The 12,283-nt window shown below is 41.1% G+C and overlaps 1 protein-coding gene across 50 annotated transcripts in view; it reads left to right on the forward strand.

The window, feature by feature from the left end:
* Nucleotides 1–12,283, forward strand: part of PBRM1 (polybromo 1) — a 152,928-nt gene that overhangs the window by 82,718 nt on the left and 57,927 nt on the right. For all 50 annotated transcript variants that reach the window (XM_074403700.1, XM_039477145.2, XM_074403739.1 and 47 more), the window contains one exon: nucleotides 2,883–3,094. In XM_074403700.1, the coding sequence (XP_074259801.1) occupies nucleotides 2,883–3,094 (212 nt within the window). The remainder of the gene's footprint in view (nucleotides 1–2,882; nucleotides 3,095–12,283) is intronic.

Raw genomic sequence — 12,283 nt, forward strand, 5'->3', positions numbered from 1 at the left:
CTCAGAAGGCTGAGATAGGAGAATCGCTTGAACCCAGGAGGTCGAGGTTGCAGTGAGCCAAGATCATGCCACTGTACTCCAGCCTGGCAACAGAAGCACGACTCCATTTAAAAAAAAAAGAAAGAAAGAAAACCCTTTCCAGAAACACCATTTAGGTTATTGATAGTGTCTTTTAATTGTTTGCCAGTTCACCTTTGCTGATGGGGAGTGGCATCCTGGGGACTTCTCTGAAGTTTGATGCTCTAGTGGCATATATCAACAGGTGGCTAACTTGACCACACTCCTGACCAGAGTGTCTCTGTAACTGCTAAGACCTTTGTGGTTAGTTTTGTGAATACGTTTTTAGACTCTGGTGTTCTTACTTTTTTTTTTTTTTTGAGACGGAGTTTCGCTCTTGTTACCCAGGCTGGAGTGCAATGGCGCGATCTCGGCTCACCGCAACCTCCGCCTCCTGGGTTCAGGCAATTCTCCTGCCTCAGCTTCCTGAGTAGCTGGGATTACAGGCATGCGCCACCATGCCCAGCTAATTTTTTTGTATTTTTAGTAGAGACGGGGTTTCACCATGTTGACCAGGATGGTCTCGATCTCTCGACCTCATGATCCACCCGCCTCGGCCTCCCAAAGTGCTGGGATTACAGGCTTGAGCCACCGCGCCCGGCCTGGTGTTCTTACTTAACAGAATTCTATTTAAGCCAGCCAGGTGTGGTGGCTCACACCTGTAATTTAAGCACTTTGGAAGGCTGAATTGGGAGGATCACTCGAGGCCAGGAGCTCAAGACCAGCCTGGGCAACATAGGGAGGACCCTGTCTCTACAAAAAAATTAAATATTAGCCAACTTGAGCCCAAGAAGTTGAAGCTATGATGAGCTGTGATTACGCCACTGCACTCCAGTCTGGGTGACAGAGCAAGACCTGGTCTCAAAACAAAACAAAACAAAACACAATTACATGTAAACCTTTCTCAGACCACAGTGGACTAGAAATAGTAATAAAATTTCTTCCGGTCTAAATTCTAAAGTTTATATTGCCGATTCCCTGTATTTTATTTGTTCTGTTTTTTGGGGTTTTATTTATTTATTTATTTTAAATAAAAATAAAATAATTTATTTAAAATTAAAAAAAAAAAACCAGAAAAACAAAAAAAATTTTTTTTACTAAGATGGGGTTTCACCATGATGGCCAGCTAATCTTGAACTCCTGACCTCAGGTGATCCACCCACCTCGGCCTCCAAAATGCTGGGATTACAGGCACAAGCCAGCGCGCCCTGCCCTGTTTTGTTTTTTTGAGACAGAGTCTCATTCTGTTGCCCAGGCTAGAGTCCAGTGGCACGATCTTGCTTCACTGCAACCTCTGCCTCCTGAGTTCAAGCGATTCTCCTGCCTTAGCCTCCTGAGTAGCTGCGATTACATGGGTGCACCACCATGCCTGGCTAATTTTTGTATTTTTAGTAGAGATGAGGTTTTACCATTTTTGTCAGACTGGTCTTGAACTCCTGACATCAAGTGATCCACCTGCCTTGGCCTCCCAAAGTGCTGGGATTACAGGCATGAGCCACCACACCTGGCCTATTTATTGATTTTTTATTTTTATTTTTATTTTTTTTTGAGAGACAAGGTCTTGCTCTGTTGCCCAGGGTGGAATGCAGTGGTGCCATCATAACTTACTGTACCCTTGAACTCCTGGGCTCGAGCAACCCTCCCACCTCAGCCTCCCAGATAGCTAGGACTACAGATGTGTACCCGCATGCCCAGCTAATTTTTTGTTGAGACAGTGTCTTGCTGTGTTGCTTAGGCTGGTCTCAAACTCCTGGCCTTAAACAATCCTCCCACCTCAGTCTCCCAAAGCATTGGGATTACAGGTGTGAGTCACCATGCCTGGCCCCCTTATTTCATAAATGAGGAAAGAGACTCAAATGTTCTGGATACGACATAGATAATCTTTTTTCCATCTTTCATTATGTTGCCTTTGCCTGTTCTCCAGAATTACACAGTTATTTCTGGGAAATTAAAGTGGACACTAAATCTGAGGCCTGTAACCATTACAGAATTCCTTCATGGCCTTTTTTTAGGTTCACATATTCACAGGCTCTCACTAGCTTAGGCAACCACGATGTAGGACCAAAAGGAAGAAAATAGATAAAGCCTATTATGTAATAATATACTTGTCTGCTATTAAGAGAAAGTAAAGGCCGGGCGTGGTGGCTCAAGCCTGTAATCCCAGCACTTTGGGAGGCCGAGGCGGGTGGATCACGAGGTCGAGAGATCGAGACCATCCTGGTCAACATGGTGAAACCCTGTCTCTACTAAAAATACAAAAAAAAACTAGCTGGGCGTGGTGGCGCGTGCCTGTAGTCCCAGCTACTCAGGAGGCTGAGGCAGGAGAATTGCCTGAGCCCAGGAGGCGGAGGTTGCGGTGAGCCGAGATTGTGCCATTGCACTCCAGCCTGGGTAACGAGCGAAACTCCATCTCAAAAAAAAAAAAAAAAAAAAGAGAGAAAGTAAAAATCCAAAGAATAGATAAAAGTGTTGAACATACTGTGGAGTGTTGGTACAATTCTTGGTTCTGGCAGCCACCTTCCCCTGCTACAATCAGTTGATGCATGTGCCATGTATCTCCAAGGGAAAATATGTGAGGCCTTTCATTTTTCATGAGCTATACAAGAAGTGAGCCTTGAAGTAAAGGAAAATGGTGGGTATGAGACTTACCATGGTAAAATGACACTGGATTTTGTTCTAACAAACTTCAGAAAGATACCCTTTATAGATCCGTACAGAAATACCATTATATCAATTAAAGAAGCATTTAATAGAATTTAACATATAATTGAGGTGTTTAGAAGAAACAGCTTTTGTGTCAATGGATACTCTTGATACCGTTATAGGACAGATTCAGAAATATATGAAGATGCGGTAGAACTTCAGCAATTTTTTATTAAAATTCGTGATGAACTCTGCAAAAATGGAGAGATTCTTCTTTCACCAGCACTCAGCTATACCACAAAACATTTGCATAATGATGTGGAGAAAGAGAAAAAGGAAAAATTGCCAAAAGAAATAGAGGAAGATAAACTAAAAAGAGAAGAAGAAAAAAGAGGTTGGTTTCTTTTCATTTTATTGAATATGAAGAAATATACTGTCTTCTAACTGTTCTCATAATTAGCTGTGGAAAAGAGTCCTGTTTGTATGAATGAAAACTCAGGGTATTGACTATTTTTAAGTGGACACAATGAGATGAAAATGTTTTTGTAGTTGTCAATTTGGTTATCAGACTTAGGAAAGATTGAAAGTTACCTGGGCCACAGCTGTTATCCTAGTATTACAAGAAAAGAATCAGTTGATTCACAAGTGTGGGAACTTAATGCTCCTTTATATTATTGATAGATCACAATCTAAGGAGGCCAGCTGGAACTAGAAACCATTTTCAACAGTGAGTTCATCAAGTTTTTGCCATATCATACAGTAGCATTGCTTTCCTCATAGATACTCTGGGCCAAACAAGTAGATGACGTTTTGGTTAAATCACATACCTGGAGAAAAGCTTTATTTTAATTGTATCAAACTATAAAATGTTACTTTGGGTCACTTGACATAATTTAGAAATATTTTGATAACAGGACCTTGTTACAAATTGGATTATTTCTGATAAAGTTCAAGTTCACATAGATTCCTAGAATATGTGACTTTTAAGTTATGTTAGTCTTTGGCATCAAATTTCCTCCATAGATATTTTTCCCTTTGTCAAGAAAACAAAATAGATTAATAGATTAATTTGAAGCAAATTCTTCTAAGTGATGGCATACTCGAAAAAGAAGTGAAAGAAACATGGTTGGTGAGAATAGTAATTTTGCCAGCATAGAACTAACTGCAAAACCAACAGCTTTGCCACCAGAAGAGATATACTCATTCAGGAAGATAGTGAGTATATATGTGTGGGGTTTAGGAGAGGGAGGAATCTGACTTTGCCAGCTAAAAGTGGTTGATGCAGAAATGCATGGAGTAAAGCTGCAACTTTGATGGCCCAAGGTGATAATCCAAGTTAAAGAATATTCTCAGAATTAGACGTCTATAAAAGGAGTGAGATAAGCTCTCCACACATTCCCAGCCAACTGGAAAACTATACATGCTGTGGGGGAAGATGCAAAAGAACCTGGTGAAAAGCAAAAATCCAAGGGATACTTGAAAATTTGATGCAACTTTGAGTTCATCCCCCAACTATGCACAGATCTAGCAGCAGATGGTAATGCTTATGAGCTTGACCTTCACCTAAGTCATTTGCTGGAGAGAGAGAGAAGCAACCCCTAGTGTCAAGTTGCTTAGTAGACCTGTAATGGGAGCTCCAGAGGAAGGAAGAGAAAGAGGGAGAAAAAGGATTTGAAGACGTAATAGCTGAAAATCTCTCAAATTTGATGAAGAACATTAATCTACGCTCCACCTAAGAGAAACACAAAGAGAATCCTATTTAGATACATCATAATCAAACTGTTGACAATCTTGAAAGCAGCAACTGATTCATCACCGACATTATCTGCACATCCCATCCAGGGGCCTGGGGATTGTCCAGCCCAACTGACAACCAGTGATAGCTGAGTACTTTTCCCAGGGTCTGGGGTCAGAGCCACTCAGCCTGCCACTACCACCATAACTGGCACCCATCTTCATGTGCTACCTGTCCATCTGAGTACTAGCCCACCCATCATAGCCATTGCCAGCACCGTTGTATAACACTTGGGTCCCAGAGGGTTGTCCCAGCACTGCTACTGCCTTCACCCTTGCCATGTCCACTGCCCAGGGGCTCAGGAACCCACCACTGCCATTCCTGGCACTCCAGCAAGCCAGCCAGAGTCTCAAGAATTGGCCTACCTAGACCCACTTGACAGCCCAGTCCCCAGCAATACTTTACCATAGTCTCCACTATCAACTGCACCCCAATCCAGGGGCCTCCAGACCCCCACAGCCCATTAGGACCTGGGCTCCACAGGAGGCAGTGAGTGGCAGGCAAGCGAACATTACCACCTGAGCTCTGCTTCCTGTCAGAGCAGCAGTGGCAATAGATTCACCATATTGTGAACTGTGTATGTGAGGGATCTAGGTTGTGTACTCCTTATGAGACTCTAATGCCTGATGATCTGAGGTGTAACACTCTTATTCTGAAACCATCCCACCCAACCCTGAACCCCTACCCCCACAAACCCCACCACGATTCATGGAAAAATTGTCTTCATGAAACTTGCCCCTGGTGCCAAAAAGGTTGGGGGCTGCCCTAAGCCACTGAGGAAGTCATGGATACCACTGATTCTGTTTACAGTAGAAGGAATCAAACAGAGATTACACTACTGTACAACCCAGAATCAAAACCAAAATACCCTGCATAACCAACACCATAGGTACATCTTCAGGGAAAAGTCCTCTTCTATGAAAGTAAATTCAAAACACTGGAAGAAGTGACTGTTAAACCAAACACACACATATCAATGTAAGGACACAGAAATCAAGAAAAGCAAGAAAATACGATAACTCCAAAGGAACCCAATAATTCTCTAGCAATAGATTCAAATCAAAAAGTAATTTATTGGCTGCACACAGTGGCTTGCAACTGTAATCCCAGCACTTTGGGAGGCTGAGGCTGGGGGATCACAAAGTCAGGAATTGGAGACCAGCCTGGCCAACATGGTGAAACTTTGTCATTACTAAAAATACAAAAATCAGCCAGGCATGGTAGCATGCACCTGTAATCCCAGCTACTTGGAAGGCTGAGGCAGGAGAATAGCTTGAACCTGGGAGGCAGAGGTGGCAGTGAGCCGAGATCTCGCCATTGCGCTCCAGCCTGGGACAGAGCAAGTCTCCGTCTCAACAACAAAGTAATTTTATCAAATTCCAGGAAAATAATTCAAAGTTTGATATAAAAGAAGCTCAGTGAAATACAAGACAATTCTCAGAAATAATACAAAGAAATCAGAAAAACAATTTAGAATATGAATGAGAATTTTATCAAATAGATATTATGAAAAAGAACTAAAAAATTCTGGAACTCAGCCAGGCGTGGCGACTCATGCTTGTAATCCTAGCACTTTCAGAGGCCGAGGCAGCGGGTCACCTAAGGCCAGGAGTTTGAGACCAACCTGACCAACATGGAGAAGCCCTGTCTCTAGTAAAAATACAAAATTAGCTGGGCATGGTGGCACATGCCTGTAATCCCAGCTACTCAGGAGGCTGAGGCAGGAGAATTGCTTGAACCCAGGAGACAGAGGTTGCAGTGAGCCGAGATTGTGCCATTTCACACTAGCCTGGGCAACAAGAGCAAAACTCTGTCTCAAAAAAAAAAAAATCTGTAACTGAAGAATTTATTGAATAAAATACAAAAGATATTTGAAAGCTTTAAGAACAGACTATAACAAGCAGAAAAAATAATTTCAGGAGCTGGGCACCTGTGGCTCACACCTATAATCCAAACACTTTGGGAGGCCGAGGCAGGTGGATCACAAGGTCAGGAGATTGAGACCATCATGGCCAACATGGTGAGACCCTGTCTCTACTAAAATACAAAAAAAATTAGCCAGGTGTGGTGGCACACGCCTGTAGTCCCAGCTACTTGGGAGGCTGAGGTAGGGGAATCACCTGAACTGAGGAGGTGGAAGTTGCAGTGAGCTGAGATTGCACCACTGCACTCCAACCTGGTAACAGAGCAAGACTCTGTCTCAAAAAAAAAAAATATGTGTGTGTGTATATATATATGTGTGTGTGTGTATATATATATACACACACACACACACACATATATACATATATATATATACATATATATATACACACATACACTAATAACCCAGTCAGATAAAAATAAAAAAGAATGAGCAAAGCTTGTTAACGTAAGGGATACCATAAAGTGATTAAATATTCAAATTTTCAGTATTCTTTATAGTGAAGAGGAAATTTTAAAGGTTGAAAAACCTATTTAGTAAAATAATGGATGAAAACTTTCCAAGTGTATCAAGGAATTTAGACATCCAGTTACAGAAGACTCAAAGATCCCCAAATAGATAAAACTGATAAAGGTTTTCCCCATGGTACATTATTGTCAGAAGTCAAAGATAAGGAGAAAATTCTAAAAACAGCAACAGTAAAGTATCTAGTCATCTATCAAGGAGTGCCCATCAGATTAACAGTGGATTTCTCGGTAGAAACCTTACAGGCCAGAGAGAATGAGATGATATATTCAAAGTGCCAAAAGAAAAAGAAAAAATGTTGGCAAAAGATACTATATTCAGGAAAATTATCTTATGCAAATGAAGGAGAAGTAAAGTTCCAGACAAGCAAAAGCTGAGGGAATTCATTACCAATAGCTTGGTCTTAAAAGAAATGCTTAAGGGATTGCTATATCTGGAAGTATAAGACAGTAACTACCATCATTAAAACACATTGATAGAGGAAACATACCAAAAGGAAGAGAGAAAATTCAAATGTTACCCACTACAGAATGCTACCAAACCACAGTGATAAACAATAAGAGAGAAAGAAGGAACAAATGATATACAGACTAACCAGAAATCAAGTAATAAAATGACAGGAATAAGCTTTTACATATTAATAATAATGCTGAATGTAAATGGATTAAACTTACCACTTAAAACACATAGGCTAGGCCAGGCATGGTGGCTCATGCCTATAATCCAAGCATTTTGGGAGGCCATGGTGGATAGATCACTTGAGGTCAGGAGTTGAAGACCAGACTGGCCAACATATAGTGAAACCCCATCTCTACTAAAAAATACAAAAATTATCTGGATGTAGTGATACTCTTCTGTAGTCCCAGCTACTTGGGAAGCTGAGGCAGGAGAATCACTTGAACCCGTGAGGCAGAGGTTGCAGTGAGCTGAGATTGCGCCCCTGCACTCTAGCCTGGGCAACAGAGTGAGACCTCTGTCTCAAAAAAAAAAAAAAAAAAAAAAAAGACATAGGTAGGCTGGCTGAATATATTTTTAAAATATGGCCCAACTATATGCTGTCTACAAGAATCTTACCTCACCTGTGAAAATGTATAGACTGAAAATAAAGGGTTGTAAAAAGATATTTCATGGAAATAGAGACCAAAAGTGTGCAGGAGTAGCTATGCTTTTATCAGATAAAACAGTCAAAACCGTAAAAAAGAGACCCCAAAAAAGTTATTACATAACGATAAAGGAATCAGTTCAGCAAGGGGATCTAACAGTTCTGAGTATGAACACACCCAACACCAAAGCACCCAGATACATAAAGCAAGTATTGTTATATCTAAAGGGCAAGATAGACTGTGGTTGTGGACTTCAACATTCCACTGTAAGCATTAGACAGATAATCTGGACAGAAAATTAACAAAGAAACATTGGGTTTAAGCTGTACTTTAGTACAAATGGATCTACCAGACATCTACTGAACATTTTTTCTAACAGCTACAGAATGCGCATTTTTCCCATAAGCATGCAAAACATTCTTCAGGATAGACCATGTATGAGGACACAAAACAAGTCTCAACAAATTTTTAAAAATTGAAGTCAGGCTGGGTGCAGTGGCTCACATCTGTAATCCTTATTCTTTGGAAGGCCCAGCCAGGCAGATCACTTGAGCTCAGGAGTTCAAGACCAGCTTGGGACACATAGCAAGACCTCATCTCTATCAAAATTTTTTAAAAATTGAAATTATACGGTGGCTCAAGCCTGTAATCCCAGCACTTTGGGAGGCCAAGGCGGGTGGATCACGAGGTCAAGAGATCGAGACCATCCTGGTCAACATGGTGAAACCCCGTCTCTACTAAAAATACAAAAAAATTAACTGGGCATGGTGGTGTGTGCCTGTAATCCCAGCTACTCAGGAGGCTGAGGCAGGAGAATTGCCTGAACCCAGGAGGCGGAGGTTGCGGTGAACCGAGATTGCGCCATTGCACTCCACCCTGGGTAACAAGAGTGAAACTCTGTCTCAAAAAAAAAAAATTGAAATTACATAAAGTATATTTTCAGACCGCAATAGAAGAAAACTAGAAATCAATAAGAAGAGGAACTTTGGAAACTGTACAAATACATGGATATTAAACATGTTTCTAAATGACCATGTATCAAGGAAGAAATTTAGTAAGATAACAAAAAACATATTGAAACATAACCTAAAAAAACATATAGGATACAGCAAAAGCAGTGCTTTTTACAGTAGGGAACTTTACAGCAATAAATGCCTACATCAAAAAAGTAGGAAGATTTCAAATAAACAGTCTAATGATTCACTTCAAGGAATTCGAAAAGCAAGAACAAACTAAACTCAAAGATAATAGGAGAAAAGAAATAATGAAGAACAATTGAATGAAATATGCCTAAAAAAATGCAGAGGATCACGAAACAAGACATTGGTTTTTTGAAAAGAAAACAAAACCAGTAGCTTGCTTGCTAGACTTGCTAGACTAGCCAGTAAATAAAATCAGAAATAAAAAAGGAAATGCTAAACTCATACTACAGAAATACAAAAGACCGTTAAAGACTATTACGAACAACCATACACTAACAGACCCAAAAACCTAGAAGAAATGGATAAATTCCTGAATGCATACAACCTACCAAGATTGAATCAGGAAGAAGTGCAAAACCTGAGCAGACCAATAAAAGTCAGGAGATTGAATCACTAATAAAAAGTCTCCCAAGAAAGAAGAGTCCATGACTGAATGACTTCATTGTCAAACTTTCAAAGAAATTTCTACAAGACTTTCAGAGAACTAATACCAGTTATCCTCAAACTATTCCATAAAATCGAGGACTGGTTTTCCTTAACTGATTCTACAAAGGCCAGCATTACCCTGATACCAGAACCAGACAAGGATGCAACAACAAACGACAGGCCAGTATCTCTGATGAACACAGATGCAGAAATTCCCACCAAAATGCTTCCAGTATGAATCCAACAGCATATGGATTTTTAAAAATACACCGCAATCATGTGGGATTTATCCCAGCAATGCAAGGATAGTTTAAAATATCCAAATCAATAAACATGATATGTCACCTTAACAGAATGAAGGACAGAAACCGTATGATCATTTCAGTACATGCAGAAAAAGCATTTATGACAAAAACTCAACAAATTAGGCAGAGGGAACACATCTCAACTTAATAAAGGGACTGAGCACAGTGGCTCACACCTGTAATCCCAGTACTTTGGGAGGCTGTGGTGGGAGGATCACCTGAGACAAGGAGTTTAAGACCAGTCTGGGCAACATAGTGAGATCTGACTTTACAAAACAAAAAACCTGGCAGTATGCCATATGCCTATAATCCCAGCTGGCGACTCTGGAAGCTGAGGCAGAAGGAGTTCGAGTTTACAGTAAGACCCTGTCTGTAAAAATAAATAAGTTTTAAAACACGATAAAGGCTATATATTCCTGCTGAGCAGTCTAGAGAAAGCACACACACACACAAAAAAAAAGATAAAGGCCGTGTATGACAGATCCAGAGCTAACATCATGCATAATGAGGGAAAGCTGAAGAAAGCCTTTCTTCTAAGAACTGGAACAGGATAAATATTCCCACTTTTACCACTCATATTCAACATAGTACTTTAAGAGAATCAGGCAAGAGAATGAAATAAATTGGAGAAGTCAAATTGTCCCTCGTTGCTAATGATATGATCTTAAATCTAGAAAAACCTCAGGACTTTATCAAAAAAACTCTTAAGTCTGAGAAGTAAATTCAGTGACTTGCAGGATACAAAATCAGCATATAGAAATCAGTAGTGTTTCTATATACTGGTAATGAGCTAGCTGAGAAAGAAATCAAGAAGGGCACTTTGGCCGGGCGCGGTGGCTCAGCCTGTAATCCCAGCACTTTGGGAGGCCGAGGCGGGTGGATCACGAGGTCAAGAGATCGAGACCATCCCGGTCAACACGGTGAAACCCCGTCTCTACTAAAAAAAATACAAAAAATTAGCTGGGCATGGTGGCGTGTGCCTGTAATCCCAGCTACTCAGGAGGCTGAGGCAGGAGAATTGCCTGAACCCAGGAGGCGGAGGTTGCGGTGAGCCGAGATCGCGCCATTGCACTCCAGCCTGGGGTAACAAGAGCGAAACTCCGTCTCAAAAAAAAAAAAAAAAAAAAAAAGGGCACTTTGAGAGGCTGAGGCAGGTGGATCACTTGACATCAGGAGTTTGAGAACAGCCTGGCTAACATGGTGGAACGTTGTCTCTATCAAAAATACAAAAATTAGCTAGGTGTGGTGGTGTGCACCTATAATCGCAGCTACTTGGGAGGCTGAGGCAGAAGGATCCCTTGAACCTGGGAGGCAGAGGTTGCAGTGAGCCAAAATAATGCCATTGCACTCCAGCCTGGGCAACAACAGCAAAATTTGTCTTAAAAAAAAAGAAAGAAAGAAAAGAAATCAAGAAGGCAAACCTATTTATAACATCTGCCAAAAAAAAAAAAAATCTACAAAGAAATTTAAGGAGTTAAAAGATCTCTACAAGGAAAACTATAAAACACTGATGTAAGAAACTGAAGAGGACACAAGCAAATGCAGACGTCCCATGCTCGTGGATCTGAAGAATTAGTATTCAAATGAGAATACTACCCAAAGCAATCTACAGAGTCAGTCTCCAATTTCTATCAAAATACCAATGTCATTTTCACAGAAATACCAAAAAACATTTGGGCTGGGCATGGTGATTCATACCTGTAATCTCAGCACTTTGAAAGACCAAGGCATGCTGGGCGCGGTGGCTCACACCTGTAATCCTAGCGCTTTGGGAGGCTGAGGTGGGTGGATCACCTGAGGTCAGGAATTCAAGATCAGCCTGGCCATCATGGTGAAACTACATCTTAAAAAAAAATAAATAAAATTTTAAAAAAAGACCAAGGCAGGTGGATCATTTGAGGTGTGGAGTTCGAGACCAGCTTGGCCAACATGGCGAAACCCCGTCTCTAGTAAAATGGACAAATTAGGCTGGTTGTAGTATCTCATGCCTGTAACCCTAGCACTTTGGGAGGCGGAGGCGGGCAGATCACCTGAGGTTGGGAGTTCGAGACCAGCCTGACCAACATGGAGAAACCCTGTCTCTACTGAAAATACAAAATTAGCCCAGTGTGGTGGTGCATGCCTGTAATCCCAGCTACTCAGGAGGCCAAAGCAGAGAATCACTTCAACCCGGGAGGCAGAGGTTGTGGTGAGCTGAGATCATGCCACTGTGCGCCAGCCTGGGCACCAAGAGCAAAACTCCATCTCAAAAAAAAAATAATAATAATAAGTAAATACAAAAATTAGTTGGGCATGGTGGCACA

The sequence above is a fragment of the Saimiri boliviensis genome, chromosome 8 (assembly GCF_048565385.1).
Source record: "Saimiri boliviensis isolate mSaiBol1 chromosome 8, mSaiBol1.pri, whole genome shotgun sequence".
Lineage (NCBI taxonomy): Eukaryota > Metazoa > Chordata > Mammalia > Primates > Cebidae > Saimiri > Saimiri boliviensis.